This window comes from Polyodon spathula, chromosome 8 (assembly GCF_017654505.1).
Source record: "Polyodon spathula isolate WHYD16114869_AA chromosome 8, ASM1765450v1, whole genome shotgun sequence".
Taxonomy (NCBI): Eukaryota; Metazoa; Chordata; class Actinopteri; order Acipenseriformes; family Polyodontidae; genus Polyodon; species Polyodon spathula.
Window position 1 is genome coordinate 43461719 of NC_054541.1, and position 27640 is coordinate 43489358.

General features: G+C 35.5%; 1 protein-coding gene across 5 annotated transcripts; it reads left to right on the plus strand.

Annotated features, from left to right (window-relative positions):
• Positions 1–307: 307 nt before the first annotated feature.
• LOC121319994 (ubiquitin carboxyl-terminal hydrolase 15) lies at positions 308–25961 on the plus strand. Of its 5 annotated transcripts, none has more exons than XM_041258040.1 (22): positions 308–405; positions 1829–1956; positions 3297–3427; positions 5916–6042; positions 6881–7026; positions 8812–8873; positions 11014–11100; positions 14060–14204; positions 14988–15161; positions 16086–16244; positions 16338–16562; positions 17614–17697; positions 17782–17876; positions 18049–18237; positions 18547–18674; positions 19673–19951; positions 20475–20545; positions 22200–22315; positions 22451–22600; positions 22912–23015; positions 23213–23301; positions 24148–25961. In XM_041258040.1, exons 1-22 carry the CDS (start codon positions 317–319, stop codon positions 24340–24342), a joined length of 2973 nt encoding a protein of 990 aa, XP_041113974.1. In that variant the 5' UTR covers positions 308–316; the 3' UTR covers positions 24343–25961. The 5 variants fall into 5 exon arrangements, with proteins under 5 accessions (XP_041113974.1, XP_041113975.1, XP_041113976.1 ...); XM_041258041.1 differs by having other exon boundaries at positions 18547–18662; XM_041258042.1 differs by lacking the exon at positions 11014–11100.
• Positions 25962–27640: the final 1679 nt, after the last annotated feature.

The following is a 27640-nucleotide window of genomic DNA, read 5'->3' on the forward strand; positions in this document are numbered from 1 at the left end:
TTAAACATGCAACAATGTGTTTGTTAATGGAGCTACAGTGTTACATTTTTATACCGCCAACAGTGCCTCACACCATAAGCAAACTTAAACTCGCTTGACAGCATATACAATAATACTGTCCTTGCTGTTCTAATACTAATACAACAAGTAGTTCGTTTTTCTTACACTAGGTGGCGTGAGTTTCCCTCTTGCATGTCTCCTAAATCCTGGAGCTTCTCTTGCCCCCTCCGCCCTCCCCCCCAGCAGCGTGCCGGAATCGCTACGCAAAGTTAGTGACGCTCCGTTCCCACAATGCTGCGGGCCCTGATTGGGGAAGATGGCGGAGGGAGGAGCGGCTGATCTGGAAACTCAACGCGCGGAGATCGCGACTCTGTTAAAAACACAACTGCGGAAGGGAGAGACCTGGTAGGTTGGTGACAGATGACTTGAGATTGCTGCGGTTTGAAATCAAACTGTCTTGGGGTATGTTACGAATGGATACCGGGGTAAACAGATAGCCGGACAGCGGTGTTCCAGTGTTGAGTGAGACATTTCTGAGACAAGCTAGCTCAGAAGGGGCTGGTTTCAGAGGAACACTTGAGGCTGAAAAAGATTGGTCATTTACTATTTTAAGAATCATGGTGTATTTGATTGTTTTACTAACAATAAATGTATTTACTTGTTTCGGGCTGTACTATGGACAGAAGTTTTAAAATAAGTGAAGTCTAGTTATAGCTGCAAGTTGACTGAAGGACTGGTTAGGATAGATTGCCGATGAAAACACCTGTCAAATACTTAAGTTCATTATCAGATTTGCACGGATGGTAAACACGGTAGGGTAGTAAAGCAAACCATGCCTACTGGAGAAGTACTGAAATTATACTCCCTGCTTCCAATTTAAAATGTGTCTGTGGTCAAAGAACGAGATGTCATGTGCAACAGTACAGTCATTGCTACTGTAGTTGTATTTTCCCGTCAAACACAGGACACCACCAGCAGTATACAAAGTGAAATCATTTCTGTGCGGTTTTATTTTCTTATTTGCACGAATTCAAGGTTCCAGGTCTGCCAATTTTAATGTTTTGATTAAGGAATAGAAGTACTGTTTAGATAGGTAACACAGAATTCAGTAAAACCAAGATTTATAAATATATTTTTTTCTGCCGTTCAACTTTTTTTTTTACTCTTTTCATTGGCCCATACAGTATGTTGTGTTTTTCTTTCAAATGGCCATTTCAAATATGTTTACTGAATGTCAGAACCGAACACTCTGAAGGTACTGGACTGTAGACTAAAGCCAGCCCCTTCCCCTCATGGGTTCCAGTAATTGAATGATAATGTTTAACTTTGCGTTATTGACCTACTCACAGTTTTTGTAAAGCTGTGGAACTTCAACTGGAAAGGGTCTCTTGCCCTATAAAAACGGGATGCTACATTGTAACTGTGGACAGTACATTGGATGTTTTTTTTTTATTCTTTTGAAGAACTATTTTTAAAATGTCTTACAATAAACTACAGCTCTGCAATGCTGAAAAAAAATTCTGCAGTGTTGATTTCTGAATCAGCTGGTCAGTATAATGCCAACTTTCTTCAGGGTTACTGTTAGTCACAATGGTGGTAGTTAACTATTGAACAAGGGTATTCAACCATGGTCCTGGCAAAGTTCAAATACCAGATATAATGTATAGCCTGACTTAATTCCCTCTGTCTTGTCTTTTTTTTTTTTTTTTTTTTTTTAAGTTCACCTTTGACATCCCTCTCCTGCAGTAAAATGGGTAATCTCAATAAGTCTCTTAATATAAATATTGTTCTTGTTTAAATTATGTATTTATTTATTTGTGTATTACAGGTATTTGGCTGATAGCCGCTGGTTCAAACAGTGGAAAAAATATGTTGGTTTTGACAACTGGGACAAATACCAGATGGGAGACCAGAATGTGTATCCAGGTCCCATTGACAATTCTGGACTCCTCAAAGGTACGTTTTTATCATTCTTTTATTCCAGTTTATTATTAAACCAACACATTCAGTTAAGTTCAGGTATGATTAGAACAATGTGTACATGTTCTAGGTGCTTCTGTTTGGTAAAAGTAGGTTCTCTTAGTTCAGTATGAGCAACCCTATTTATTTGAATGAACTAGACATTATAGTCTTATCAAATTAACTTTACAAATCAAAATTCAACACTGCTACACACAGATGTGACATCATTTTGACAGGGCTTGACCAGATCTAAATTAAAGATCGCTATAGTAATAGCTATATTCATGTGTTGACTTGACAAAGACTTTCAAGTAATGACATCACAGGGTGTACATACTAATATTTGCTGACTTTGTGAACTAGCAGTCTGTGGATGTCAAAAGCTCAGTTTCTCAATAGCAGGAAGTAATCATTTAAAAAAGACACAAAACAACAATTTACACTAAAGCAAAAACTTAGCAGTCCATGTATTCAGCACCCATCAGGCGTCCAGTTTATTTTCGTACGTGCTGTTTATTTTACACATGCTGTTTAAAAGTTGTTTTTTTTCACAGTAAAGCAGGTTTAAAAGGCACTGCATATCAAAAGGACACTGAGTATTACATCTCTAGCCAAGCCCACCCCTTGTTCACTGTATTTTTTACATACCTCTTTATAGACATGCATACTGATAAATCCTCTCCTGATTACTCGTTTTATCACCAGACTCCTCAAGAACGAGATCCAAGTCATTATTTTATTACTATAACATCTCAAAAACCTCTGCAAATGTCCGTGATATTCTTTGAACGCTGGATGCAGTGTCTGTCTTATTCATATCAGTTGCTTAGAAAGTACAGTAATTAAATGATGTTCTCAACCTGTTTGCTCCTGTTTAGTTTTTTTTTTTTTTTTTTTTCTTCATAGTCAGAATTTTGATAAAGTAATAATGACTTTATTGTGTGTTAATTTTTAGCGTGTGTGAAACCAGGGTTAACATTATAACAAAATAAATTAACATTTTGTAGACACTGAATAAACTTTATATCCTGTTAGGTCATTGCCTGTTATCTTATAAAATCATAATGTATTGAACAGTTATTTAATTTTACTTTTGGCCTATAAAATGAACTTCATACCTTTTTAAATTGTATCCATGTTGTTCTGTAGTACTGTAGGTGTGTGTCCTCCACTGTCCAATACAATTAGCATTTGCATCAATTTGATCAGATTTTTGTATCCGAGTACATGTTATAAAATATTTGTTTGGATATTTGTCCCAGTACTAGTGTGAATTGTATATCATGTTAACCCATCTCCTGCGATGAAATGACCTTTCCTGTTGTTCTATACAGATGGCGACTCCCTGTCTCTTAAGGAACACCTCATTGATGAGTTGGACTATATCCTGGTACCTACTGAGGGTTGGAATAAGCTGGTCAGTTGGTATGGGCTGACAGAGAACCAAGAGCCAGTAGCAAGAAAGGTATTGTAGCTTCCATAAGCAAGCTGTTTAATTAAACCAGTTGCCAGGTTGTAGATATCTGTTGCTGAATGAAATGATCAGTTTAGGTGCAAATTGGTAATGGTGTCTGTCTTGTTCCTATCAGTTGCTTAGAAAGTACAATATTTAAATTATGTTCTCAACCGGTGTACTTTAGAACACTAGTGGTCAGGGAGCAAATCCAAAGAGGTCCTTGAAATAGCCCTAAAATAATGCAAGAGCATCTTCCACATTTGGGGGCTGATGTAAGGATAGGCATAGTGTGAACAATTGCAGCTGCAAAATCCAGGTAATTATTTTGCATTGCAGCCTATGTAAGGTTAAGAGCAATGCAAATTACTGAACACATCAAATAATGAGCTGCAGTCATGATACTGAGGGTTGTAATGAGCACCGCATGTGTATCTGGCTATTTAGCAGCCATACATGCAGCCCAGAGGTGAGGGGAGCCATGAGTACAGAGAGCAGTAGGTGCTGTATAAGATTTGTGGAGCATGAAAATAAAACCAAACAAATATGTCAGAGCAAGGACAGCAAAGTCCTCTTGGCACCCGGAAAAGAAAAGTTTTCTGAGGAGGAGCTGAGGAGGAGTCCTTATGGCTGAGGTCACTCAGCATGAAATTTAGTTATTTGGAAAAGCCTCAGCCAACATCAGTTATGCTACCAGAGGCCTTATGGTCCCCTATACTGGAGAAAGTCAAAGCTATCGCTGTTCCCAGGAGGACAGTTATACAGCTGTTGTTCTGAAGGTAGCAAAATGAAGAGGGGGGAAATCTATCTATCTATCTATCTATCTATCTATCTATCTATCTATCTATCTATCTATCTATCTATCTATCTATATATATATATATATATATATATATATATATATATATATATATATATATATATAATCAGTTTAAGTTTGTGGTTAATTTATACTGGCTCTAGAGTTTCTGAGTGTTATGCTATACAGTGGACTTTATTACCTATTTGATCCTCCCTTTTTACCATGTATGTCAGTGGTATCAAATAGCAAGCATGTTGCTATTTTCAGAGTAATCTAAATGACAGAAAGGCTGTTGGAATAATCTACGAGATATAATGCAGGTTTATTTTCAATGTTTGTTTTTTTTGTAATACTTTTTGTTATTTGAAACAAGAGTGACCCTCAATACAGTTTGTTTTACTTCTCTTTTATTGGTGCTGATTTGATTTCTCCAACGGTCGTTTTTCATGACCTTGTTTTGTGGGAGGTACAGGAGCTGAGGTCAAACTAGAATGAGGGACAGTGGTAGGTAATGTAGAAAATAGTGCAAAGTGTTTTCATTTAACAAAAGTTTGTTTTCTGTACATACATTATACCATCTAAGCATAGTGGGGTGGACATTCAAACTGTTTAATAATAAAGCCTGTTTGGACTATGTTGTTGTAGTAAAAAGTAGAGGCCTCTAGTACAGGCAAGGGTTGAGCAACAAGGCAACCCACAGCTGTTAATAGAGCTGCTAAAATAAGAATCCCTTGCTTTACATTTCAAGGGAATACTATTGGGCCCAAAGGGTAACAAAAACAAATTATTAATCTTATCTCTGGAAAGAAGATTTTTAAAAACAACTTCCTTATTTGATTTGGTATCTTTACACTGTATAAAATTAAGCGATTGTATTAAGTTATTTTTCTTCAGTATTGGAATTGTTTGAAGAACTGTGTTTTGGTTTGCTGTGGGTGAACTTTTTTAAATGATAACTTATAGTGCATTTATAATGCAGCAGTCGATCGTATTCACAAAGCTCAAACTTGTGTGTTTAAATAGTGTTTGCTTCTAAGTCTTTTTAACACTTCCCTCAACATCAAAGTGTATTGAATTTTTAATGTCAGACTTTGAAGAAACATTCTTCAAATCACTCTCGTGTTAAAGCTTAGTTAATAGGGTCCAGGGTTTTTAAAAAGTTTTTTTTTTTTTTTTTTTAAGTTTCTGTTTTGTTATGTTATTAACTAGGAGTTGTTTGTTTGTTTGTTTTTTTCTCCATATTTTTTTGGTTGTTTGTGTGTTGAGATAGTCCTTAGTTGTTTTGGCACAAGCTGTCATGTTTCATAAAACAGGTTTGTGTTTCCTCTGGAAAAGCCAGTAACAAGACTACATTCCCTAGCGAGACTTGAGTGATACTGTAACGACAAAACCAGTGCGCCGAGTTGTTTTGTAAAATGATGATAGGAAAAGGAATTGGATACCTTGTTATAAGTTTACTCAATCCCCTAGAAGCCAACATGATAGTACTCCTCCACATCACATTTATGAAGCGTAATGTTTTTGTATAAAAAGAGCGTTGTTTGTGTGTATTCTGTAAGCTTGTATCGCTATGCAGTAACTACATGTTTTTCAGGGTATTATGGGAGAAAAAACAACAACTATTGATAATTAGTTTTTTGTTTTGTCCTTTTTAAAATCCATTATTGTTAAATTTGTCTTTCATTCTCTTGTTTTCAGGTGGTTGAACAGGGTATGTTTGTAAAGCACTGCAAAGTAGAGGTGTATCTTACAGAACTGAAGTTGTGTGAGGATGGAAACATGGACAATCTTGTAACTAGACGATTTAGCAAAGCAGACACAATAGGTAAGGAGTAAAAACACCATTCTCCATCGTTGTCTTGTAAGTTTGCAGTACTAGACTGGAGTCTCTTTATAGGTCTGCGATCACATCTCAGTCCTGACCTTAACGTTACCAGTCAAGCTTTGGGCTCTCTTTTTTTTTTTTTTTTGCCATATCCACATTTTATAGCCTATATTTAACAAGGTATTTGTTATGCTTAACTGAATTCAATACGCTGCACATGGACGACTTTAGAAAATAAAAAATCAGGTTGAGCCAAAAAAGTTGAAAGGTCACAGTATCACGCCTCTATTGTTCCGCAACATAACTTAACCATTCAGAAAGATGCATCCATACTTTTCCTTTTCTGTGCTATGGTAAGCAGCTTCATATATATGTGTGTGTGTGTGTGTGTGTGTGTGTGTGTGTGTATATATATATATATATATATATATATATATATATATATATATATATATATATATATATATATATATATATATATATATATATTAGGATATTAAATCACATTTACAGAAATAATGATATTAGAAAAGGATAATGCCCCAACTGAAGAGGTGAGGAAATGAGAACCTTTCTTGGTTAAATTAGCCATAGTAGGGAAAATGTGTTTTCACTTGTATTGAAATTTTGGCAGGGGAAAAGATTTAACTCTGTTGTCTTCATGTTCAATGATTGTGCCTAAGCCCAAAGGTAATTAATACAGAAGGACCCAATTACAGAGGCATTGTTTGATGCCTGGCACGAAAGGGAGAGTAATCTTGCCAAAGTACCAACAACACCATTTCCTATACTTCCTGCTCTTTCATTGACAGTCTGCCATCCAATTTTATTTTTTTAGACACAATTGAAAAGGAGATGAGAAAATGTTTTACTATTCCTGATGAAAAGGAGACTAGATTGTGGAACAAGTACATGAGCAACACATTTGAACCTTTGAACAAACCTGACAGCACTGTACAGGATGCTGGTCTTTACCAAGGACAGGTATGGTACAACGCATTGTCTGCAGAAAAGGTTTTGTATGTCTACTTGCTTATTATTATTATTATTATTATTATTATTATTATTATTATTATTATTATTATTATTATTATTATTATTTGTAGTAGTAATATTATACACAGTTCTGTTCTGTTTATTGTGAATAATCTGTTTTGTATTGGTATTTGATTAAGATAAAGTATCATTTTTGAGTAGTTATGACTCAAACTGTAAAAGACATCCAAACCTCAAGCTGTTCATTCCTACATTTAAAGCATGAATAAATTTGTGTTCAAGTATGAAATTGATTTGATTCAGCCACCTGAAATGTTTTTTATCAGAGGGCATGTATCAGGTAGTTTGTATCAGATTTAAATGGTGTGACATTAAAATTAGCTTTAATTATTGGATAGCAGATTGTGTCATGTATTAACTTCAATTATTCCTCATCATCAAATTTCCAGTGTAATTTTTAATGCGTTTAATACATTGTACAGAGAAACTTTTCTGTTATGAGTGTTACTATCTTCTTATTGTGAATAAGTCAGCTAACTTCCAGTGTCATTTTACAAAGCAAAATTAATGAAGATTATAATGTACATGGCAGTTGAAGTAACGATTAGCTTAATATGCTAAATATGATAAATTGGTATGCTAACTAAGCATGGTACTGATAAAGTATATCCCCACTATAGTGGTGTTTAATTGAGTGTGTTTTTAACTACCATTTTGCATTGTTTTTTACTAACTGCATTGCTTTTGCTCGAGAAGATGCCAGGATATTGAAGGGCATGTGTTATGAGATCCTTATAAACATTTTAACCGTCACAATCATACTAATGGCTGTTTTGTACATTTCTCCTGGAAATAATAAACTGTAAAATGAATACTTAAAGTCTAGTTTATTTTTTCACCCTTATGATGGACCAGCCTTAGTCTGGGAATTGGTTATTTTCTGTATGCTGTGATTTTACTTTGTTGTAGAAAACCACTGGCAGTGTAAACTGGAGAGTGCAATTCATGACGTTTTTAATACTTCTCTCAAAAGGCACAACACCGTTTGTTTGATGCTGTGGGCTAGATGCAGAGTTATTTAATGCGTCTACAGCCAAAAAATGAATGCCTGGTATCTTTCTTTCTGGTTCTGTAACCTTATTGGGTGTTTTTTTTTTCCTTTCTGAAAAAGAAAATGGCAATTTGGTGCATGTCTGTCAGAGAATCTAGGCTTGTGCATATTGACACTATGGGCAAGCAGTTGATGCTTTCTGTCTTCATTCTGCGTCACTGCGTAACTGAAAAGCTTTGCATACAGATGTATTGCACCAGCACGTTTAGTGGCGTTTGTCTCTTTACAGCAGAGTCTGTAGACTAACTCAGATCTCCATGGCTAGTTATATTGCAGTTCTAACCAAATTAGATTTTTTTGTGCTCTACAGACAAGAGATCCCATCCATTTAAAAGTATCTGCTCTACATTTTGTCCTACATTGATAAAGGTTATGCATGGCAATCTCAAGCATTTTACTCCCAGTGTCATTAGCACCCTTTTAAAGAGAAAAATACAAAAAACAATATATAAACAACTTAAGAATATCCAAGGGCCTTTGAATTAAATTCCTGCATTTGTTATTTCAAGCTCAGTATTTTCAATGAGAAAATGGTGCTTGTGATACTTCGGAGTAAATAGCTTTTACTAACTATTTTTTTTATGTTTGGGTATTCTCATCTAGTATGATGCTGTTTGGAGGAAAAAAAAGAGATTTATGAAATGATGATTTCCCTTTTGCAGGTTCTTGTAATAGAGCAAAAAAATGACGATGGAACGTGGCCAAGAGGTTCTTCTACACCCAAGTGAGTGTGATTGTGGCTTTACTGAACTGCAATGTTGTAACAGAGAGGAGGCAGTTGTAAATAGCTTGTCTTACAGTGTGCAGTTAAACATGCAGTACCTGCCAGCAAAATGTGTAACTAATAAAGTACAGGGAAGTTCAATGAAGAGCTGTTGAGACTTGCCCCAGGATTACATTTTAGTCGCGGTGCCGAATCTCTTATGGCAGATTACAAAAACTATAACTGTGTGCAATTAAATAATGCTGACACTGCATAAAACGTCTGTAATCTCTCACATTTTTTGCTTGTGGTGCGTGTGTTTTTTTTTTTTTATTATTATTATTATAATTATAAAGTATCTCTAAGCAAAGAGGTAATACAATTCCAAACAAATCCTAGGGTTGATATTTGTGTGGGTGAATTTGTTTGTTTGTCTGGTTTGTTTATTTTGGTGCTTCCCCCCCCCCCCCCCCCCCCCCCCCCCCCCCCCCCCCCCCCCCCCCCCCCCCTTCATTTTCATTGCTTGCCTATCGGAATCTTGTTATAGACTTCATTGAGCATTTCTGTTAAAAGTTGCAAACAGTTCAAATTGTACTAACTTGTATACAGTACCGAAAAAAAGTTTGTGAACCCCTTAGGATTTTCACATATTTAACATATTTCAAACCTAAAATGTTACTAGATCTTAATCTAAGTCATAATGATAGAACCTGATTAAACAAATGACACAAAAACATGATACCTTTTCAACACTTATTTATCCAGAAATGATTCAACATTCAATATCCATGTGTGAAAAAGTATGTGAACCTTTAGATTCAGTAACTGGTGGCACCCCCTTGAGCAGCAATGACTTAAACTAAACGTTTCCTATAACTGTTAGTCAGTCTCTCACATCTGTTTTGAGGAATTTTGGCCCATTCCTCCTTTTGTAGAACTGCTTCAACTCGGTAACATTTGAGGGCTTCCTTGCATGGACAGCATGCTTCAGGTCCTGCCACAACATTTAGATGGAGTTTAGGTCTGGATTTTGACTAGGCCATTCTAAAATGCAGAATTTCATCTTCTGCAGCTGTTATTTTTTTCTAGATCTGCTTGTATGTTTAGGATCATTGTCTTGCTGCAAGACCCACTTTCGGTTCAGCTTCAGCTCACGGATGGATGGCCTGACATTCTCCTCTAGAATCTTCTGATACAATGCAGAATTCATGGTCTTGAACTTTCTCCAATTGTAGACTATCTGTCTGACAATGGATTGGTGGAGCCCCAAATCCTTAGAAATGGTTTTGTAACCCTTTCTAGACTGATAAGCATCAATAACTTTTTCTGAAGTCCTCAGAGATTTATTTTGATCGTTGCACAACATGTTTCCACACACCTGTATGGTCAAGACCAAACTCACAGTTTCTGATCTTTACATAGGGTGGGGCCTCCCAAACTCACCCCTGAAGATCTTCCTAAATATTTAAACACCTGATTCTAATTATCCCCTTTATGGAGCTGATAAAACCAGGGGTTCACTTACTTTTTCACATACCCTGAATCTTAATTACTCATTGTTTGTCTAATTCATACATCATTTTGTTTCAAAAGACAGGGAATTGGTTAATATAAACCCTGTTGGATATTTAGGAAAAAAAAATGTTTTTGATTCATGAAGGCTGTCATGGAAAAACTATGGAATTTCCATAACTATGATTGAGGTTCACAAACTTTTTCTCGGCACTGTAAATGTTAGCAGTTTCAAAGACTGCAAATCATTTTTATTGTATATTAATTTTATACTTCAGTTTTCTGTTTATACTAATAATTTTACCTTGCTTTTCACATTCAGCATTCAGGTATAATGGTTTACAATGTATCAAGATCCTATAACTGATTAAAGTGAAAATCACTGCAAAATTCTTATTGAACAGTACTTTCTTGGTTAAACGTCTATTAGAATTTTCATTTACTGTTTAAACTTTTGCAGCCATAAAAAAAATACACAAATTAGTAAATACATACAACATAATTGTAATAAATAGTCAGTCAATAAATTTTTGGAAACACCATCCCCAGGAAAAAAAATTAAATAAAGAACTTCTCATCACCATTTTGACAGTGCTAATACTGTATGTTTTTTTTTCTGTTATAATTTAATGATCTCATTATTTTTAAGGTCACCAGGTGCTTCACATTTTTCTACTTTACCAAAGATCTCGCCTTCATCTCTATCAAACAATTATAACAGCTTCAACAACAGAAAGTAAGCATCTGTCTGTATGTTTCAGAATGAAAATGCTGTGCATTAGCATTGTTGGTGTGCTAGTCCCAAGCTTCATATTGTTGCATGATTTCCAAAATATGCAGAGACTGTAATATGATACCATTACCATACTCTAGTGCATGTTAAAGCAGGACATCTTTAAATCTTACTCTCTGATATGACATTTGGCGCTATCTGTGAGAAGATTTCCAGGACACTATTATATCCAGGACATTCATAGAAATTAGATGAAAGCAAGAAGCACATTCACGCATCCCGATTCACAGTGATGTGATGTGATATATATATATATATAATATATATATATATATATATATTATATATATATATATATAGTATATATATATATATACATATTTATGCAATATATATAGATTTAAGCGAAACTTACATACATAGGTTGTCTGTCAAGTTTGTTCAAAGCAAATCGCTACGTAAAAAAACATAGGTGGAAACAACAAGTTTTTTGTCCATAGCCCAGAGGAGGAGGTTCTTGAAAACCAGTGTGTATTTGATTAAGTACGTATACATACATATAATTAATTTTATTTAACCAAAAATGTCCAAAAACAACCGTATAAAAGTTAAAGACTGCACTAAATGTTTTGCAAATATGTCCCACTGTGTCCAAAACCTTTCCCAACTTGATGGCTGTACAAAAAGCAGCTTGAGTTGTGCTGAATATCAAGAGAATGTTAAAGTAATCGATTGTAGATGAGGAAGTATTTCCAAAAGTCTTACATGACAAAGGAAGTGTAAAAAATGATATAGTCCTAGAGTCATTTTTTATGTTATGGATAATTTGTGCTTGTTTGTAAATGTAGTTTTTGATTCAACCTTTTCAGCATTTGTTAAGGGTTTAGCCCCTTTAATTTACCCGATTATTCATTACAGCAAGAAGCTGCTGGTGGGTCTGGTCTGCTACCAGATTGTGCCATACTGAACCACATATACTGTACCCGTCTTAGAACTCACACCATCACACATTCGTTAGATAAGATGTTGCCTGTTCTTGACGCACCTGCCACTGCCCCTTTTATTATACTTAAAATATTCAGAAAACCCGGTTAAGAAACTTTCTGGACAGTCATTTGACCTTGTTGTTCATCAACTGTAGCATGCAACAACAGAAACAAATCCTTTCATTTGCAGTATATTTCATGCTAAAAAAACATAAATTGCCTTCAATTGCTAAGATACAGTAATAGAAAATGTTTTGTGAGTAAGATCAACTTGCTTGTTTCTAGTTTGGAGAACAACCAATAATACTAGCCTGGTGGAAGAGGATGCTGTCAGTAAGCACAGGAGTCGTTTTGTAATGCAAAGTATTAAGCAGTATTATGTAAGAGCAAGAACCTGCTCACTCCTGTTAGGGTCATAGTTCATTTGAAACTTCAGATACATAATGTGTTGCTTGTAGAGCCGGGTAAAAAACAATGTTCAGGTATTAATACATTAGGAATTGTGTAAGAGTTGATTAATAATAGTATATATTAATACTGCTGTGAATTACTACAGGCTGACTCTTCATCGCTTGCATACATCCACTCCACACAGTCATCTATTTAATATTGATACGCCATTCCTCAGCATATAATGCAAAAAGGTTGAATTCACTATTAGCACTATGGAAAGAGGCCATACAGTTCCAAACAAATCCTAGGGTTGATATTTGTGTGGGTGAATTTGTGTGGTGGTTGGTTTGTTCATTTTGGTGCTTTTGTTCCCCTTCATTTTCATTGCTTGCCTATCGAAGACTTTTTATAAACTGTATTGAGCGTTTCTGTTAAAAGCTGAAAACAGTTCAATTGTTCAAATAATGCAAAAAGGTTGAATCCTCTATTCTAAGTAGTGCTATCCCTCACTTGTGTGATAAAAAAAAAAGAATGCTCCAATTAAATCTTTGCGTGAAATAAGTGTTGCAAAGCATGCAGCAATAAGAGGAAGGCAGAACTGGCAGAATCTTCAGCACTGCGTTCTACTCATTTTTCTAGTACTGCATATTAATGTGGTCTGTGACCTTGACAGGCTGTATGTCCTTGTGCTTGTTTACAGGACCATCTTAAAACATCTTATACTGCTGCTACTGTTATTATTTTGAAGGAGAGTGTTTTATTTTGGGCTGGGTAGAAACAAGCATTTTGTTGCCTGTGCAAAGCTGCTCAGAAAAACAGACAGTACCAAACTACAAATGTAAAATAGCAAGGATAGCATTACAACTATATTGAAATGCATGTATTGCAACTGCTAACAGTTTTGGTCTCCCTCTGTTTTTAAAGCTGCCTGCCGGTATCTTTTGTGACTTTCTTATTCCTGCTCCAGCTCTTCTCTGCATGACAGTGCTTGCTAGATTATGCTGCTTTAGCAGTGTGGTTATAAATAGTCTTTAATGCATCAGCATAGTGATGTCATACAGGCCTTGGAATCACTGCACTCTCACCTGTGACTGAAGCACTCTTGATTTGGCCTTGTGGAGTTTTCTCAGCTGGGACTCTGGGATTGTAACAGGATGTAATGAGACTGAAATGAAATGCTCTTGTGCTGCTGGTGGTGCCTCAAGTCAGAATGTTTCGAATTAAATGGGAGAAAGGAGAGAACAGTGGGCTGTGAAACGGCTCCATTAGATCAATGGTATAGATCTTAGCAATGTTTTGGAGGTCTGGTATAATCTAGGTATTTTTTTTAATGTGGTGAATTTGGTATAGATGTGTTTTTGTATTGTACTCTTAGCTGGAATATTCTGTATAATGAATAAGTATTATAATTGTTACCCACAGTGCATCATTGTAAAGTCCTGTTTATAAAAATGCGGGTTGTTGTTAAATGTTGAGCATTCGCACTGTTTACAAAACAAAATGTTCTTACGCATACAGTACTGTATTACATTGTTTTTATTCAACGCTTCCTGTAGTGAATTTTAATCTCTTTCTCTTTTCAGTGTAAAAAACTCAAACTACTGTATCCCATCATACTCTTCTTATAACAACTATGATTATCAAGAGCAAGGAAGACACAATGAGCAGCCCGGCCTGTGTGGCTTGTGTAACTTGGGGAACACTTGTTTCATGAACTCAGCTGTACAGGTAGGTCGCTGGAATAGGTATGATTACATGTTTGACTTTGTGATGTGTGTGTGTCTATATATATATATATATATATATATATATATATATATATATATATATATATATATATATATATATTCCTTATTGATGAGAATTCTTTACACTATATATATATATATATATATATATATATATATATATATATATATATATAGTGTAAAGAATTCTCATCAATAAGGAGTTATCATAATTGCAGTCAATGGCCACAGTTGCCTCTGCACAACTTGCTCTTGTCAGGTTCCGCACTTTTCCCTGTTATCATAATGTGCTTCTTTCAACAACCAATGTTCTTCATTAGAAGTGTCATCCATAAGATTTTGAAGACCTCATATTGGCTTTGAAGAGTCTATAGTGTGTAGAAAACTGTAAAACTCATCTCCATTGTTTTTCACACCTATTAATGGCTCTTTCTTTGCTTTTCCTGTGAACATGTGATGTGCTGTGCCTGCTTTGCTACAAATGTAGAACAGTTGAATGATTCAGAGTTGTATTTCCTCTGACACTGTTTAAAATCCAGTGCTTGCAAATCACCTTGGAAGATAATTATGTTTCACAGGGGATAGTTCTGTGCTCTACCAACTGTGCTAGGGTACTGAATCTAATTAAAGTTATAGTATAATGTCCATAACAGAAGTATATAGGCCTATGTTATACACTATACAGATGTGTCTAACACGGCACATTTGTATCTGTATGTCATGGTTTTCATATCATTTTAATTTTCTTTTTTTTTCTTTCAAGTGTTTAAGTAATACACCCCCACTAACGGAGTACTTCTTAAATGATAAATACCAGGAAGAGCTGAACATGGACAATCCTTTAGGGATGCGAGGTGAAATAGCAAAAGCCTATGCAGACCTTATTAAGCAAATATGGTCAGGAAAGTTCAACTATATTACTCCAAGGGCATTTAAGGTTAGTATCACAAAAAAAAAAAATGTACATGACAAATGTTTCGATGAGCAGTCTTTGTCATTGTCTACAGGGCCATGCATGATGTGCACTAATCTTAAATAACTTTTTTTTTTACACTTAGAACTGTAGGTAAATGGACTGTAAATGATTCCTATTGCTTTTTTTGCAATGTATTATTGTATGGGTATTAGTCACCTTGGGTAAGGTAAAGAAACATGTACTATTATTAACTTCTATATCTAAAGTTCAAACCACAAGTTCTAGCATTGAATAACGTTTTTTATAATTAACACTATAGAATTGTTGTTTATTCTATCAAGTTACTGTTCTAAATTCGTAGGGCTTCATTGGTTATCCTGCCATCCTTATTTGTGGAAGGAATATGTTTATGGAGTTTTATGGGCCATTCCATACCAAGTTGACTCAATTTTGGGATTTTTCCACACCTCACCATCTCAGATTCTTCTTTTTTTTTTTTTTTTTTTTTTTTAATAAATTTAGTCTTTGCCAATTATTTTTATTTTCTCCCAATTTGAAAATGGCCAATTATTATTTAGGCTTGGCTCACCGCTACCACCCCTGCACTGACTCGGGAGCGGCGAAGACGAACGCATGCTGTCCTCCGAAGCGTGTGCCGTCAGCCGACCGCTTCTTTACACACTGCGGATTCACAATGCAGCCGCCCAGGAGCTACAGCATCGGAGGACAACGCAGCTCCTGGGCAGCTAACAGGCAAGCCCGCAGGCGCCCGGCCAGACTACAGGGGTCGCTGGTGCGCAGTGAGCCGAGGACACCCTGGCCGACCTAACGTACAAAAAATGACAGTGACGCCAATGAAAATGCTATATAGTACTTGAGAGAACTCCTGAACCACTTTTAGCTAGTTCGTTCTCTGTATTTCATCTATTCTCTTTCAACCCCCAGACGCAAGTTGGCAGATTTGCACCCCAGTTTTCTGGCTACCAACAACAGGACTCTCAAGAGCTCTTGGCTTTCCTCCTTGATGGATTACATGAAGATCTAAACAGAATAAGAAAAAAGCCATACATTCAGCTTAAAGACACAGAGGGGCGGCCAGATAAGGTAGCAACTCTGACATTTAGTTTCTATGTATGTGCACATATACTGTATACACCTATATACATACATGCTAATGATCTGCTTTTTACTCAACAGGTTGTTGCAGAAGAAGCTTGGGAGATCCATCTAAAACGGAATGACTCTATTATTGTAGATATTTTTCATGGCCTCTTCAAATCAACCTTGGTCTGCCCCGAGTGCTGTAAGGTTTCAGTGACATTTGACCCATTCTGTTATCTAACTATTCCATTACCCATGAAGAAAGAGCGCACATTGGAAGTGTACTTGGTCCGCTTGGATCCACTTACAAAACCAATGCAGGTAGAGCTCCTAGTAGACAACTTTTTTTTTTTTAAAACTGTACAATATATCCACTTTACTTAAATACTGTGAAATTCACAGAAGATATCGACGACAACTGCTGTCTGTTTGGATTCAGCCTAGCTTATGTAATACTCTATATTTCAGTGATTCCGTTGCAGATTATCTGTTATGTATTTCCTTTCACTCTGCAGGTCTCACATGCAGTTTTGAAAGCACGTTTTATAGAAAAACTGTATTTTCATTTTAAAAAGTTATACCTGGTACCATACCAAGGTAAAGAAAGCTCTCTGTTTGCACACTTTACTTTTAGGTGGTCTGTTATTGAGTCACTTCTTAGATCAGTGTTACTGGCTGCAAAGTATGTCGGTCATTAAGGGAAGAAGCTGGTTTGTTAATGGGTGGAAGGAAGGCACTGAAGGGGTGGAAACAGTTTTTCTCTCTACATGAAATAATCTGGCAAGTGCAAAACTGCCCAAAATAGAAGGCATTTTGACAGGTCTTTTCATATCAATTAAGTGTTCTACGTATCTGGTCAGAATTGTAGATAAATATGTGAAACCTGTGCTTTCCTTTATTTGTTACAGCATCTTGTACACACTTTTCTCTGCAACTATGTGGGGATCCAGTGCTTTTAAATTGGCCATTATATGCACCAATTCAGCTTGTGTTTGGCCTTGGTTTGAGGTACTGAATATACTATGCACTTCAAAGTTATTTTCCAGCAGGATTCTAGGAAGGAGAAGCAAGCAGCTCTTACTTATGGCAGCTGATCAGATCTCGTTACGGACTGTGGGTGTGTGTACACAAACATGAGGGGTCTACCAGGAATGCTTAGTTAACAAACAAACTAAATATTGTTTATGCTTTAACCGTGTGTTTCTTTCAAAACTGTACATATGAGATCCATATAGCCAATGGAAGTACAGCATTATTTTGTGAGCTATAACCACCATCTCAAGCAAGTTCCCTGTATAACAGCAGGTTGTATCCTTAAAGCGATGAAAGAAAAAAAAAAAAGTGTAACTAATATTTTCTTTCTTTCTTGCAGTACAAGCTAGTTGTTCCTAAGGTTGGGTATCTATCAGATCTGTGTGCAGCCCTCTCAACCTTAAGCGGAGTACCTGCAGACAGGGTAAGGGTTTGGCATTTTACAATTAAGTGAAAGGTTGAATAAGAAACAATAGCATTTTTAAATAACCTTTATATTTTATTCTAGATGATTGTAACAGATATCTACAACCATAGATTTCACAGAATATTTGCAACCGATGAAAACTTAAGTAGCATCATGGAACGGGATGACATTTATGTGTGAGTATGACTTGACTTCTTTCTTTGTTTTGTGGGACGTGTAAAGTAGATTAGTTTTATGAGGTAAAATTTGTCAACTTCAGTTTGTTTAAAGTTTTGGGTAAAAATGTATTTTACATTATTATAATACTAACAGGATTATTATAATTAAAAACCTGCCTTTCTTTTTCAGATTTGAAATGGCCATTAATAGGTCAGAAGACACAGATCATGTTATCATCCCTGTGTATCAACGGGAGAAATACAGGCAATCTGGGTACAACCACAGTGGCTCCCCTTTGTTTGGTCAACCATTCTTGATCACTGTGCCAAGAGTCATAAGTGAAGACAAGTTCTATAATATGTTACTGTTGAGAATGTGGTAAGTGACCTCTGCAAGTGTAAAAAAGGTCGAAGAGAATCACGATTGTGAGGTATATGGAGGAACCTGTACATACATTTTTACATGCGCATAAACAGTTTATGTTGGACGTAGATCATGGTGGTCTACTTTTTAAATGATAATGATTAATCATATTTCATTTACAGTTGTCATGGGGATGTACGTTTAATACAAAGAGTAATGTAATGACTAAATAGAATTGATGTTTTATATGGATTTTTCCAGCAGTCTCTTATCCGAATGGCAGTTAAGATTTAATTTGAAGAGCTATATGTTATTTTGTCACAGCCGATATGTTCAGACAACAACTGAAAATGACGAGGGAGAAGAAACCCCACTCTGTTGCAAAGAGCGCAGTATTAATGGCAACGGCTCTAACGGAGTACATGAGGAAGGATCCCCAAGTACGTCTACAAGTCTGTGTTTTCATATTTATTCACTTCTTGACTTATCTTCTTTACCTCCAAACTGACTTTTTTTTAATTTATTTATTTATTTATTTATTTTCACAAACATTAACCTTTCAGATATTAGGTACATGTTTATAGAAGCAAAAAGTCTCAAGTTCCAAGATTATAGAAGTATATTAAAAATATGGTAAATTAAATCTACATTTTATTAAATGTGTAAATCATCTAATTTCTTCTAAACTCAATATGAAGAAAAGTGTAATACAGCAATACTGTTGACAAACTCCTCAAGCAGATGATAAAATGGATTAAAGTAATTGCATTAAAGTAATTTTTTGTACTGTGAATTGGGTTAATCCCAATCCCTGTCAGCTGATGTTTTAATTAATGAAATAATTGGGGGTGGGCAACAATATAAAAATTGTATATCGATATCATGCACGTATTTTGATATCGGTAATATCGAAGTCTTCCAAAACACATAGTAATATAATAACACAATTGCAATATCAAGCATATATACATTTAGATGTTAACAGATATTTACATAAGAAAAGCAATAACTTACTTTAACTTAGTAGTGCTTTGCGTCACAAAGCATGTATAGATACCTGCAGGGCTAGCCTTTGAACTCTAGTTAAATATTTAAAAAATAATAAATTAAAGTTTTAATATGTAAATTGATCATTGTCTTGATTGTGAAAGGCCTATGTTAGTGGCATGTATTTTGATAATATTTGGTTAGAAACTATTTTAAGTTCTACATACAGTGCTCCCCCTTTATAACGGGAACGGGTTATAGGCGGTACAGTCATGGCTCCCATTTGCCCCATAATGCAATTACACTAACACTAGTATTCTCATTATAAGGCGGAACACAAACAGCACGGTCTCTTACCTATGACTTCAGCTTTATAAAGGGAGAGACCTGTACTTTCATGGTTGGGGTGGAATGGTAATTTGTTCAAAAACAAAAAACAAAAAAAACAACAATTGTATTGTAGGTGAAATGGAGACGGACGAACAGGATGACGAATCTAGTCAGGATCAGGAGCTTCCTTCAGAAAATGACAACAGCCAATCAGAGGGGTCTGTGGGAGGAGATAATGACCTGGAGAATGGGATTGGTGCCGATCAAAAGAGCAAAGGGCAACAGCAGCTTGTGGGACACAAAAAGCGACTCTTTACATTCCAGTTTAACAACTTGGGAAACACAGACTTCAATTACATGAAGGAAGAGACCAGGCAAATACGATTTGATGACAGACAACACAGGCTAGACGGTGAGTCAGGTATCTTGAAGTCATGAATAATGTTGGTGTTGCGATCATTTTTCAGTATAGTAAATATAAATAATAAAAACACAGCAGTACCAATAATCTGCAGTCATAAAATAGATTTGCTCTTTTTTTAAAAGCTATAATTTTACTCTGTAGAACATTGTCTACATTGGACAAAAAGAGAACCAGTAGACTGTTTCTTTTTTTTTTTTTTAAGGGTTAAAAAAGAGTGATACATTTTAAGCCTTAAGAAGAATAACCATAAATGAGCATTTGAGATAGTAACTTGTTTTCAAACTGCAATTACCTGAAACGAGGTCCCAAGTTCCTTTATAGTACATATAGTAGTGGCAAATGTACACCGTTTTCCTTATAGACAAAAATGTAGCTCTCTTATAACTAGTTCCAAACCTTCAAACAATATCCCTTAAGTTGGCCATCTAAGCAATTAATTTACCATAGTAAAATAGATTATTCAACAATGTATGGCTTAACAATGGTAAATACATGTTTTGTTTTTATAAAGAGCGATCCTATCTGTCTTTGGACTGGGAACCAGGACTGAAGAAAATATATTTTGATGACAATGCAGCTGAGGTAAACCTTCAAATACTGTAAATATACTGGTAGATCCCCTCTCCCCAACCACTATAATTCAGTGAATACCATATATCTAATACTATAGCCTCATAATTGTATATGTGAACCTGAAAACATTGAGTTTAATGTATTTATTTCTAAGTCATGACCAGGTGCACTCCAGCACCTGATCAGGAAAAGATTGGTTTGAAATACATAGAATAGCAACCTCATATATTCAGAAGCTGAAATTTGTTTGGCAGTACAGCCCTTGCCTTTGTCAGTTCAATTTATATGGGTAGTGTTTTTTAATTTTATTTTACTTCATATAAAGCTGTTTAACTCCCTTTACTAAAATCTACGTCTGCTATTACCGCAATAGAAAGTTACACACATCTGATTGGTCAAATTACTGTCATGTGACTTCACTGAACTCATGATGTTGAGCAGTTTGCTTAAGGATTGGGGCATCAGTATTGTTCAGCAATGCCTGTTTGTCTTTGCACTTTATTATGACCTGTCTGCCCGTTTCTATTTGGCATTGTCCTGAATGACAGATACATATTAGGCTGACCATTTGATGTGTCGTGTGATCCCACTGCCTATCTCTCTGAACCAGTTGCATGAAATACAGTGCTCCCTCACTATAAGCGGGTTTCGGGGGGACAGGTGCGCGACAATATGAGTGTTGTACCCGAAGAGCGTTAATAACGAGCATATGCCAAGTTGTGCCATAGGTGATCATGGCAGGCGGTAACTCAACCCAGTATTAGATACAGATCCTAGTAAAGGGGCCAGGCAGTATAATTTCTACTAACTGTGCTATATTGCAGATACCAGTACATTTAACTGAACACTACATTTCTGTAAAGCATTTCTATCTGCCTTTAGCATAACTTCATATTCATTTGTTTTGTTTGTTTTCAAACAATCATTGTATAACACTTATGTACTACTGAAGAGTATTTTCTAGTTCTACTGAAATCACAGTCTTTGGTAATTATCATTTATAATATTCAAGTTTTACATAAATTGCGGCACATTTATTTTTCCATTCATTTATGCTCAATGTGGCTGCTAATTGCAGCATGCGTTTTACTCTTTATCCTTCATTGACACGTGATTTTATTGTTTGTTTTTCATCTGCATCAAAATGAAAAAAAGAAAAGGCTGTGGATAGAAAGGAGCAATTAGCTTAGTTTGAAATTTTACTGTCTACTTAACTTTTCTGTGATGTTTGCAGTTGTTCTGAGTGGTTCGTTTTACATTGACTTTTATTAGTCTGTGTGATAAAGGGCTTTGACTGAGTTCAGAAGTTGTGCATTGCCCTAAAAAATAAAAATGGAAGTTGATTGTGGCAGATCACTAGATGGCGCTGGCTCTTACTTCTATGAAGACACTTTGGCTGATCTAGCCTACATTACACACGTCTATATCAGGCAACTAGAACAGAAGACCCCCTTTCGAAATCAAGTGAAAGCACTGTAACAGACTCATTGTTTGAGTAATTGCAATGAGAACTACTTGAAATGATTTCAAACACCATAACAAGGTAAGGATGTCAGAAAAAACAAGCAAGGTCAGATTGAAGAGATTTGATTTAAGACTTTTTATGAAGTGCAAGTCGAGTATTGAGCATTTAAATGTGTTTTTTTTTTTTTTTCTTTTAAAGGATTTTGAAAAGCACGAAAGCATGGAATATAAACCTCAAAAAAAGGTCTTTGTCAAATTAAAAGATTGTATTGAGCTTTTCACTACAAAGGAAAAACTTGGAATAGAGGATCCATGGTGAGTTCAGTATGTGCTTTCAGGTAGATTCGTGTGTTAAAATGCAAGTTGAATATGGCATAACAAATGAATAAATGGGGACTTGCTAAATAACTGAAATTCCTGTTTTTTATTATTTATTTTTATTTTTAAAAGGTACTGTCCGAACTGTAAACAACACCAGCAAGCCACTAAGAAGCTAGACCTGTGGTCGCTGCCCCCAGTTCTTGTGGTACATGTGAAACGCTTTTCCTACAGCAGATATATGAGGGACAAGTTGGATACCTTGGTGGATTTTCCTATAAGGTATTTAACTGACTACAACTGCTACAAAACTAAGTGCAAATTCAATGACAATGAAACATATGTTATTGGATGTGAGTTTTCTAGAATTCCTAAATTCAGCATTATTCAGTGTTTAATTGTGGAATTAAACAGTGGAATAGTTTAATGGATTTAAAAAAAAAAAATCTGTCACAATTTAATATGATGATTAATATGCATAGTGATCAAGCATACTATAATATTAGGTGGATTATTTGGTTTCCAACTTCATCTGCATTGGTGAAAAGGTTCTATAAAAGTGGCTATTTTTTTAAGCGTATCTTTTCACCTAGTGATTTGGACATGTCGGAGTTCCTGATCAACCCCAATGCTGGCCCGTGTCGATACGATCTGATTGCTGTATCTAACCACTATGGAGGAATGGGCGGAGGACACTGTAAGAAATACTTTTTTGACAAATAGTAACAAATAATTTTACTTCTCTCTATGTCATAGTTGAAGTTTTGTAAAAATTGAGAGGTGTGAAAGATACTCATTTTTATTTTTTTATTTATTTTTTTATTTTTATTTTTTTTACTCTCAAGCTTCAATGGTTTAGTTACTCAGAGTTTTCGTTCTCGTCTTGTGTTTTAGATACTGCCTTTGCTAAGAGCAAAGATGATGGTAAGTGGTACTACTTCGACGACAGCAGCGTTTCTACTGCAACTGAGGAGCAAATAGTGGTAAGGAGCCTCTATATTATAGACCATATTATAGCTAATGAACTAATTCCATAACCCTTACCAAAGCTATCCAAGATTATATCTAAATATAGTGAATGGAAGTGCATTACAGGTAAGAAGTGTGGAATTATTTCATTTAAATGTGGCAGAACTAAATACTGCCATGGTTACAATAGGGCTTGTACCAAAATACAGTAAAACCTGTCTTATTCTGTTTACCGATAATTCTGCCACATTTGTGATTTGTAATACCATCTACAGCCCGGAACCTGGCTGTTTGGAATCCGGCATGATATGTCTGCCAAATATTAATATAAATTTGATTGTGCAGTCCAGCATCAAGTTGTGTGATTATTCTTTTCTATATTTATAATAAAGTTTTGTACATAAATACGCTTGTGCACAGGTATGGTATAGTGGCAGTAAAATTCTTCTTTACATTAAAAATAATACAATCCTTGAATTATGGGGTAAACCTGGACAGTACTTCTGCTGTTCTATAATAGTGTTATTTAATATGTTCAAACACTTTGTCTGTTATACCTTTTATTAGGTAGAGTATTAGATTTTACAGTACCTCTATAATCCAGTACACTGTATAATCCGGCACAATTTTCTAGACTCAAACGATGCTGTTATTAAAATTAAACATGACTTTGCATACAAGTCGTTTGTGTATTTATGACTATAAAAATCTGTAACAGTTCAGAAAGGGTCCTACTGTTCAGTAGGCTATGCATGTGTAGTTATGTTAACCCTAAATTACCAGGTGTTGTTTCCACGTTTGTTCTTTGTATTGGTTCCTTATCGAATTGCTAAATGAAATTAATGTTAATTTCGTTTCAGTCCAAGGCTGCTTATGTGCTCTTCTACCAGAGACAAGACACAATCAGTGGAACTGGATATTTTGCACTTGACCGGGAAGCTGAGAAAGGGGCTTCAGCTGCTGCAGGGGCTCCGGCAGAGAGCGATGAAGACTTGAATGAAAATGACAATAACGAGCACGATGTAGAAAATGAAAACTGTATGCACACTAACTGAGAGGAATAGCTGAAGCCATAAACAAAAAAACCTCCATGCAGATTGAGTCCATTTTAGCTTTAATTTAGAACGGGAATGTGTTTAATAGCTGACAATATAAACTGTCTGCGCTGCAGTGCTGAATGCTGATGATGTAAGAGAATCGGATACTTGCAGATATATAGCGCATCTATCCCCTATTTTCACATTTAAAGAATGTTGGAGATTTGTGAGAGATGACTTTTTTATTATTATTATTATTATTACTCAGAGGTATTACATACATATGTTTGCATATGCATTTTAAGTTCTGCTTTGTAAATACTTAAGATGAGCACTGAAACTGAGTTTTCATAATGCTGATGAACCTGCTGGCCTGTCGCGGATATTGCACAATCATCCCCAATATATTGTAGATAAAATTAATGCCACAAGTTCAGCAGTTGTTTTATGAATCCTCAGAGGGTCTTTACATTAGTGTTTACTGCTTTAAAAAAAACTGCCTTTAAATTGCAGTGTAAATGTGTGTGATCAGACATTTCTACTACTTTGAAGTACAGTGACAAGTTTCATGTATCTTTTTTTTATAATAGTTGTGGTCATTTTAAAAGCTGCTGACTGGTTCTGGGTTTTAGATCTCTGTGTAATAATGCCTCTTTGTTACCTGGTCCCTCATTAAGTAAGCTGATTTATTGAATTTGCCATTAACACCTAAAATGCACAACACCAAATGGATATGTACCCTAGTTCAATGTGATTTTGTTGAACTTAAAGCTTTGCTTCAAAACAAAAAATCCAACTATGTTATCTATATATTGGCACTCATCTTGCACAAATCCTTGCCAGAAGATTTTTTTTTTAGTTTTGAGGTTATACATATTGGTGATGTAGTAGTTCTTCTGATTTGATTTTGTTATCCAGAAGAAAATCACCATAGCCTTACTGTAATCTCAGAAGATGTGCATAGTTAAAATAACATCTGCATGAATAAACACATATCAAGTAAGTTTTATGCCTCGAATTTAGCACTGATCAGTCACCTACAAAGGGGCCAGGATGCCAATAATAAATAAATAAAAGTGTGGAGTTTTGACTTGTTTTGATTGATGCCTTCCGTAGGATGTAGTTCTAGGAATGTATTTTTTATTTTTGACTACCTTTCATAGTAGATCCGCAAATGCTGGGGTACGCTACTAATATCACTACCTAAGTAAATGCCTAATGACCCACTCGCAGGATAAAGAGAAGGTGGTCTTAAATAGGAAAAATTAAATAAACATAAAATAAACTATAAATATTGTATATAAAAGTTCACTCTGTGAGTGCACATATGGTAAATTATTTTATTTATCTTAGTGTTGCTGATAGCGATGTGTGAGACCAGGATTGTGTGAGATCTAGGGGGTATGGCTTTGCTCTGTAACTCTTCTGGATGCTGTTTTGTTCCAGGTATTTTAAGGTTGCTTTTTGGTTTGGAATTATTCAAAACATTTTTTTCATTTTTTTTTTTTGTAACGTTAATACTAACCTCCCGCATGACAGGGGTTCATATTTTTGTCTGCACTTGAGTTCACTTGGGTTTACATTTGAAATGTGCATGTTTATTTATACAAGTTAAATAAAGATATGCAAGGCCTTCATCTGTGATTTCTGACCTTTTAATATACAGTGATATACCATGTTGTAACCGTTTCCATTACAAAAAAATGTCAAATAGTTGAATCAGTAATCTGAAGTTTAATGGACATTGTATTGGTGCTGTTAGTCTAGATCAGAAGTCTCCAACCCTGGTCCTGGAGAGCTACTGTGGCTGCTGGTTTTCGTTTTCAACCAATCTCTGTTACTTAATTGAACCAATTATTGGCTTAATTAGTCAAGATTAACAGGTGTTCCAGATCTTTAGCCACTGATGATGTAAAGACCTATAAAACCTGCTGGATAGGGGCTCTCCAGGACCAGGGTTGGAGACCCCTGGTCTAGATATAGACTATCCAATGAAATATCCTTCTGTGCTGATTTGCTGTTTTTTATGCTACGGTGCAGAAATGTGTATTTGTTTGTGAAGAAATTATGAAAATAGACATTTAGCTGTTCGTTTAGCTCTGCATTCCATTGAGAAATCAGGAGTCGATAGGTGACATTTAGTAGAAAGAAATGGAAATTTGGTTTGCGTATTTGTAAACACCTTAGAATAAGAAATATAAAAGATTGTATTTAATAAAAGCCATGCAGTTTCTAGGAACACATTCCACATGTACAAACTACTCAAACCAACTTTACTACTAAAAGTCCACTCATTTAATATTACCCTGTCATCCACCAACACCTTCAGATTTTCAATTGATTTCCCCAAGTCCTCCTTATCATTATCTCCACTTCCTTTGTGACAGCTCTGCTTTCTTTCACACATACTCCAGAAACATGAAGGGCATAGAGGAACAAGTCCTTTCCTACTTAGTCATTGGTATGTGCTGTACAATGTAAGTCGACTTGCTTTCTCACAGAATATTTAAATATGTACTGCGATTATGATAATCAGAGTTTTACTAACATGTCTTTCCTCTAACAAGTCTGTTGTTTTGCACTTGAGTTTTCCTGTGTGCTTTGTTAACATTAGTAAAGTCACATTTCAAAATGGTCAGTATATACTGTCAAGTTGTAACTGTCAAAAAGCAGCTTTGATTTTCACAGGAGGATGAGAAACATCAAGCACTTGTTATCTCCACTGGAAAGTGTATTTTTAGTGACCCTTAGCAAAGCTGTCAAAGTGCTGTGTGCTGTTCTAAAACCAGACAGGAATTTGCTGTGGCAGCATTCAGTTTAACCTGAATTCATGTCTAACACACACAGGGATCTATTTTAATGATCTCAACAGTTGGGGATGTAAAAACTGACACCTTTTAACTAATCCTATATTAATCTCACGAGTGTTTTCCTACAGAATTGATCCACTGCCCCCCATCCCCCCGATAGGGTTGTGGTATTTACTGTAGATCTGCAACTTTTTAGATCATTAAATAGAGCCCATAATTATCTGATTAAAACTAAAGTAGCACCTTAACATTGTTTTTAATAAATATAGACTGTATGATTTATATATGATTTTTTTTTTGTTTAGTTTATTCAAACTTTCAATTTTGCAATCAATAAGAAAGACCTAAATGAATAGGGCCACATGTACAAAGATTTTTAGATTAATGCCAATAGCACTGAAATGATGAACACGGAATACTATGTCGATCTTTGAATGCTATAAGACTCAATTCACAGCTTACTGTTATGTGTTTTTTACACATGAGTTTTAAAATTTGAAATCACA

Bases quoted from the DNA above. Each gene is read 5' to 3' on its own strand.
- LOC121319994 (XM_041258040.1), top strand. From the start codon at position 317: ATGGCGGAGGGAGGAGCGGCTGATCTGGAAACTCAACGCGCGGAGATC. The intron at 11,101-14,059 runs GTAAGCATCTGT...TTCTCTTTTCAG, and splicing joins AACAGCTTCAACAACAGAAA to TGTAAAAAACTCAAACTACT. The intron at 16,563-17,613 runs GTAGAGCTCCTA...TCTTTCTTGCAG, and splicing joins CACTTACAAAACCAATGCAG to TACAAGCTAGTTGTTCCTAA.